The 6,000-nt window shown below is 38.6% G+C and overlaps 1 protein-coding gene across 3 annotated transcripts in view; it reads left to right on the top strand.

The window, feature by feature from the left end:
- Positions 1-757: 757 nt before the first annotated feature.
- The window catches only part of LOC121826313 (uncharacterized), a 70,883-nt gene continuing 65,640 nt past the window's right edge, over positions 758-6,000 (top strand). For all 3 annotated transcript variants that reach the window (XR_013047732.1, XR_013047733.1, XM_076560900.1), the window contains exons 1-2: positions 758-1,121; positions 4,929-5,058. Coding sequence is in view for 1 of the 3 variants with exons in the window: in XM_076560900.1 (XP_076417015.1) it covers positions 1,017-1,121; positions 4,929-5,058 (235 nt within the window). In the remaining 2 variants the exon portion in view is untranslated. The remainder of the gene's footprint in view (positions 1,122-4,928; positions 5,059-6,000) is intronic.

Here is a 6,000-nt window from a genome sequence, read left to right as displayed (position 1 = left end):
GGTCCCTGTCCCATACCAGCAGCTGTGTGATTTTGAGAAAGAGACTATCTGGTTGTCATTTTTTTTTCTGAGACAGGGTTTCTCTGTGTAGCTTTGTGCCTTTCCTGGAACTCACTCTGTAGACCAGGCTGGCCTCGAACACACAAAGATCCGCCTGCATCTGCCTTCCAAGTGCTGGGATTAAAGGCCTGTGCCACCACTGCCCGGCTCTGGTTGTCATTTTAATTTTCTCCTCTTTGCAATAAAACAGCGCTATCTGGTGGCCTCCCAGAAGACCAAATAGGTTTTCTGCTAAGGTAAGAGGATGTGTGGCTAGGTCAGTAAGATGAGGCAAGGTGAGACAGAACAAGAACTATGTGATGGTAGGTGTGCAGCTCTGGCCACAAGGCCTCCCTCTGTAATTTATGAGCGTCCCACTTGTCCTGTGCTGAGCTGGAAGTCTGAGATGTGCAGACCCTAGTTGAGGGGCTCTACAATATCTGTGCCTTTGAAACACTGCAGACCTTTCCCATCAATGCCACATCCCACCAGAAAATACCAGGCTCCAAATAGAACCACATGCAACCTATCCAATCATAAATGGCATGTGAGGCTTAAGGCCGCCCCTGAAGCCCTCTGGCCCAATGAGCATACGGGCTGAGACTCTAAACCTCCCCCATTCCACCTTGGTCTTCCTGCCTGGGACATTGAGCATGCTCAGACTTGAGGTCCTTAAGGAAATGCTGAGGAGCTGCTGAGCCGTTGGGGAGGAGGTCTGTGAAGTTCATTCTGGTGAGGGCAGTCCCAGACCAGGGTGGCCAGGCTCAGGGTCTCCTCGGAGTCTGGACATCCTCACAGCCCTGGTTCTGGGGAGGCTGAGGTGAAGATAAACCTGCCTTCTTGACAGCAGTCTCCTCTTAGACCAGGTCTAGTGAGGCCGTCTTCTCAGAGCCTGGAGACTCCTCACAGCCCAGTCCTCATGAGGCTGAGATGCCCTCAGTGAAGATCCAGGATGGCAGGATGCAGTTCTGAAAAAAATGAGAGGCTTTCATCCAGATTATTATGGGCTTAACGTTTTCCATATTTCTTTACTTCATCTTAGTGCCTGTGGGATCAGCAATATCCCCCTTCTCATTCCTTATGTGAGTAACTTTAATAATCTTTCATTTTTCTTTGCTAGTGTGCCTAGAGATTTATCAGTGTTGTATAGATATACGTCTTTTTCTTACCTCTTGTCATCTTTATTTGTCAATTGAATTTTAAAAAATTGACTAGGGGCTTCACAATCACTTTGTTTTTAGTATTTACATAAAATTTATGTCACGGATTACAAATATTCTTAAGTCAGGTGTTAAGTATTTCATAACTATAATCCAAGCCCTTGGGAATCAGGATTCCATGAGTTTGAAAACAGTGTGGGTCACACATGTAGCTCTGGATACACTGGTCTATGCTACAGAGGGAGATCTTATTGTAGAACATACAAACAAAATCCAAATGTATTTACTTTCATATAAAGTCATTTAATGTTTTAGTTTTTCTAATCATGGTTTAGCTTATTCCAGAAATTTTGTTATGTTTTATTTCCAATACGATACTTTTACTTTCACGGTGACTTTCTCTTTTAATCTATTTATTATTTTAAGAATGAAATGTTTAATTTTCATTTATTGGGGATTATCAAGATACTGTTCTGTTATTAACTTGTATTTTAATTTCCCTGTAGTCAGATTGCATACATCACTTTATATCAGGCGTTTTTATATTTATTTAAAACTGTTTAGTAGCTTGTAACGTGGAGTATGTTGAAAAGTGACTTGTTTTGAAAAGTGACATTATATTTGTGTGTTCAGGAAATGCTGACTTAAGCTGTCATTTGAGGAGGTGTTCTGTAAATGTCTGTCAGGTGAAATTGATTGACAGCAGTGTTCATGTTCTCCTTGTCCTTAATGACTTTCACTGCTTTTCATTCTTTCTTTTCTCTTTTTGCAGTAAAAGAACTTAATTTGGTTATAATTTAAAATTTTCTTATTACCAAATCTTGTCATATGGATATATCAGGAGTTAAATGGAATTTTCTATTCCAAATACAACATCTTGAAGCCTTGTTATATAGGAACTTCTGTCCCTATGTCAAAATTGTACTGAATTATTCAATATGTTCATGTTCTTCAAAAGTCTAAAACCCCATTCATTTGACAACTTCTTATTGTTTAGTTCATATAAACAAATGGTAGAAAGTGAAAGTTGATTTTTTACCTATGCATTATATTTTTTATTGATTCTTTGGGAATTTCATACCATACACTCTAATCCCACTCCTCTCCCCGACCCTCCATATCTGCCCGACCTCTTGTAGAGTCCTGCCACGAAGGAAAGCAAAAAAGGAATAAAAAAAGATAAAAATAAACAATAATGAAGAAAAAGAAGAACACAGTAAAGCACTTTGCTCCCCCAGCCTCCATCTTTCCCACCTCTCCATCACCTCTCCATCACCTCTCCATCATCGTCGTGGCATTGGGAGCTGCTGTGTATCATGCAGGTCTAGTATTGATGGTGTACTGAAGCCAGGGGCCTTGAACCCGACCAACACCCACTACACAACGAACATTTGCAAGTGAAGCTGTTGGACTTTCCCTCCTTTTGTTCTGTCGACTCCCATCTCCAACTTCAATTGTGGATTTGTCAGTTTCCATCCACTTTCTCATCCAGGTTGGAGGATTTGTAGTTAAATACTTTTCAAGTGGAATATTCTGTCTGCCTGAAAAATTGTTCCCTTTTCACCACACACATGTATATTATAATATTTGTGTTATTCAGAATAGATACTTTCCCTAGTAAAACTTACTGTTCAGCAGTTTACTCTGGTAGCAGCATGGGTACCAGGGCGTTTTTTAAGAATTCTGCCTTTTCCTGCCTCATTACTCTGACACTCTTCCCATACATTTGTTTTCTATTCATCATAGAGTGAAATCCTGTGTGGTTGTTTATCTTCTCTGGTGATTTCTCCCGTCTAGAACTTTATGTTTAATGCAGTTACATGGTTACTTTGAGTCTTATATCCTGATTGTTTTAAGTTCACTTTTTCTGTCCAAAATGTTTTTTGTGTCTGGTTTTGGGTTCAGTTTATCATTCTATTTATCCCCTCACCTCCCGTGTCATTTAGACATCTTTTTAAAAAAATTAATAGCTGCTTTTCAGGCACTGAAGGCCTGAGAGCTACTAAACTCAGAGCTCCTTCCTTGCTAAACATGCCAGAAAGCTGCCAGACCTCTGGAGCTCATCCATTGTCTGTTATATCAGCTGAGCCAATAATAGTTTATATTTTACAGATTATTTGTGCCAAAATTTCTGTCTTTTGTTATGGTGGAATTCAAGACTTTTGTAAACCTCTCTTAGTTAAATACACATGGTGAATGACAATATGGTGATGGAACACTGTGCCTTGTAGTGACTAAAACTAATGAAATGCTAAGAAATCCTTATAAAGTTTAAATTTTATGCAGATATATTTGCATCAACTCTGTACATCTCAGGTGTCTTGCATGATCCAATTATTTTGTATTTTCCTGGCATTATCTTTTTATGGTTCTGGGTTCCAGAATGACCTTATAGTACTTATATTCTGTATGGTCACAATCCTTTTTTCTTACCACTGAGTGTATGAGATGAATTAACATCATGTACTGGATGGGTGCAAGTCTCTATGCCTCCCTGGGTCCATAAAAATAAACTGAGAAATTATGAAATGATTTGAAAATTGCACATATGTGTTTAGACATGTAGGTATGTACACATGAGTGCAGTTTCCACAGAGATGAGAAGAGGCTCCAGATTCCCCAGAACTAAAGATATTGGTGTTTGATTTTGGGTCACTGTGATAAGTGATGGGAACTGAACTCAAGTATTTGAAAGAGTACAGTGTGTGTTTTTCTGTTAGGCCAACTCTAGCCCCATCATTCAAAAACCTTAAGAGAAGTTTGGAAGATAGTAAAAATATAGTGATTATGTTTAGTTGTATAAAAATATGTGAGCCCTTGTGCAAATAAGTAATTATTTTTCTGTTTTGTTACTTCTAAAATCAATCTTATTATTCTGTACATATTAATTATATAAAATAAGTCATTTGTTTCTGTACACCACCTTGTTTCCCAGTTATACTCCCTCCATTTAGAATATTTCTCCTTACACTTCCTCAAAATTTTTAACCCTTTTTCCTATTTTTCTACATTCCATTTATGAGAGAAGATATGTGTTAATTGTTTTTAGAGAGTTGTCTATTTCTAAATTTGATGATACATAGTTGGAACAATTTTCTTGAGAATCATACAACTTTTTTCAATAATTTTTATTTTGAATTATCTTGCATTATCTATGGATATTGTGTGGTCTTTAGTCATTCATATAACGGTGGTTCTCTGAGCTCATTTCCAGGAGTGGTACAGCGGGCATGTCTATGTTAAATTTTAATTCATAACCATCGTTACAGCGTCCACAGTACCTGGAATGTTTTAGTTTACAATGAACATAGTGTATATGTTCTTGTTCCACCTCCTTTGCAGCACTTAAAAAATTAGATTTTGTGAAAAAATTAACATTTAAAAGACACTTAGAGATGGAATTACGGGGTAATCTGAATATTATTTAACTAATGTGACAAATGGGTCTGAGGACGCAAGAAAATGACCACAGAATCTATAGTATTTGAGCCAGGCTATAAGTCCTGCTGAAAGTTTATTCTAAATGAAATGGTTGCCATGTATTATTCTTAGTGGTCAGAGTTTGACCTCATATTACTGCATGGTTGGTTACCTCAAAGTGGTCCATTTGGTAAGGAGAATGTACTTGTGAGTACCTAGGTTAACTTTGCACCCATATTTGTATTTCACATATTTGTTGGCATTTGAGATACTGTCTAAGATATGCTGATTGTGAAAAATTGTTTTCAGCATGCAGAAAATGAAACTCTGCTCTCTATCTTCTACCATACACAAGCTCTGCACCATATGAGTCATAGACCTGATACCCTGAAAATGCCAAAGGACACAGTAGAGAAAATACTCCCACAGCTAAGCACAGGTAAGGATTTCCTGAATAGGACTCTTGTCCAATAGCAAATGAGACCAAAAATCAACAAATAGGATCTCATGAAATTAAGACTTATTTCAGCATAAGAAAATATAATTTAAGTGGTACCATACAGAATATGAGAAAATCACTGGTGTAATATTGGCATCAGAGTTACTGTGTAATTACCTTCCTTCTGATCTGGTGAGGCCTGCACTATAGGAAGGAATTGGTACCTGGTACTCTGTACCTGGTCAAAAGACACTGGCTTGGCAGGTCATAGCCCTTTAGATGATGCTACTATTGTTACTTAGTGAAGTAGCAACTGCTTTATAAATATTTTTGTTTTACACATAGATCTCTTCAGCTCTCAGTCTTGGCCAGAGGTTCTCTTTCTGTGGTTTGCAGCAGCAAATGCACAGCCTCATAACTTCAAAATGTTGAAATGACCATGAATGCTCATTCCTAAATGGGACCTGTAGATCAACCACTTCCCCTAGGATAGGAAACATCCTGGAAGTGGGTCCTGAATGTCCTGACTGAGCATGAGGGAACTGCTGTGACATGCTGTCCTTTGGACATGACATAGCCATTGCTCACTCACAAGAGCTGTGATCACCTGCAGCTTCAGGTGACAGTGTTCAGGACTGACTGTGAACGCACCTATCTGTCCTGAACCAGACAGCTGGAAGAGGCAGCCTGCTGGTGGAAGACAAAGCCTACTAAGCCTCTGTCTCAGTACAGAAAATAAGAAGGAAGCTAGAAGTTGGACATTTGTTTTTTTTCTTTTCTTTTGTTTTCTTTTCTTGTCTTCTCTTTCCTCCCTCCATCCCTCCCTCCCTCCCTCCCTCCCTTCCTTCCATCCTTTATTTATATTTCCTTTTATTTTATTTTACAATACCATTCAGTTCTACATATCAGCCATGGATTCCCTTGTTCTTCCTCCTCCTGCCC

The sequence above is a fragment of the Peromyscus maniculatus genome, chromosome 23 (assembly GCF_049852395.1).
Source record: "Peromyscus maniculatus bairdii isolate BWxNUB_F1_BW_parent chromosome 23, HU_Pman_BW_mat_3.1, whole genome shotgun sequence".
In the NCBI taxonomy this organism is placed as follows: domain Eukaryota; kingdom Metazoa; phylum Chordata; class Mammalia; order Rodentia; family Cricetidae; genus Peromyscus; species Peromyscus maniculatus.
Note: the sequence above shows the minus strand (reverse complement) of the source record. Positions and strands in the feature narration are given on the sequence as shown.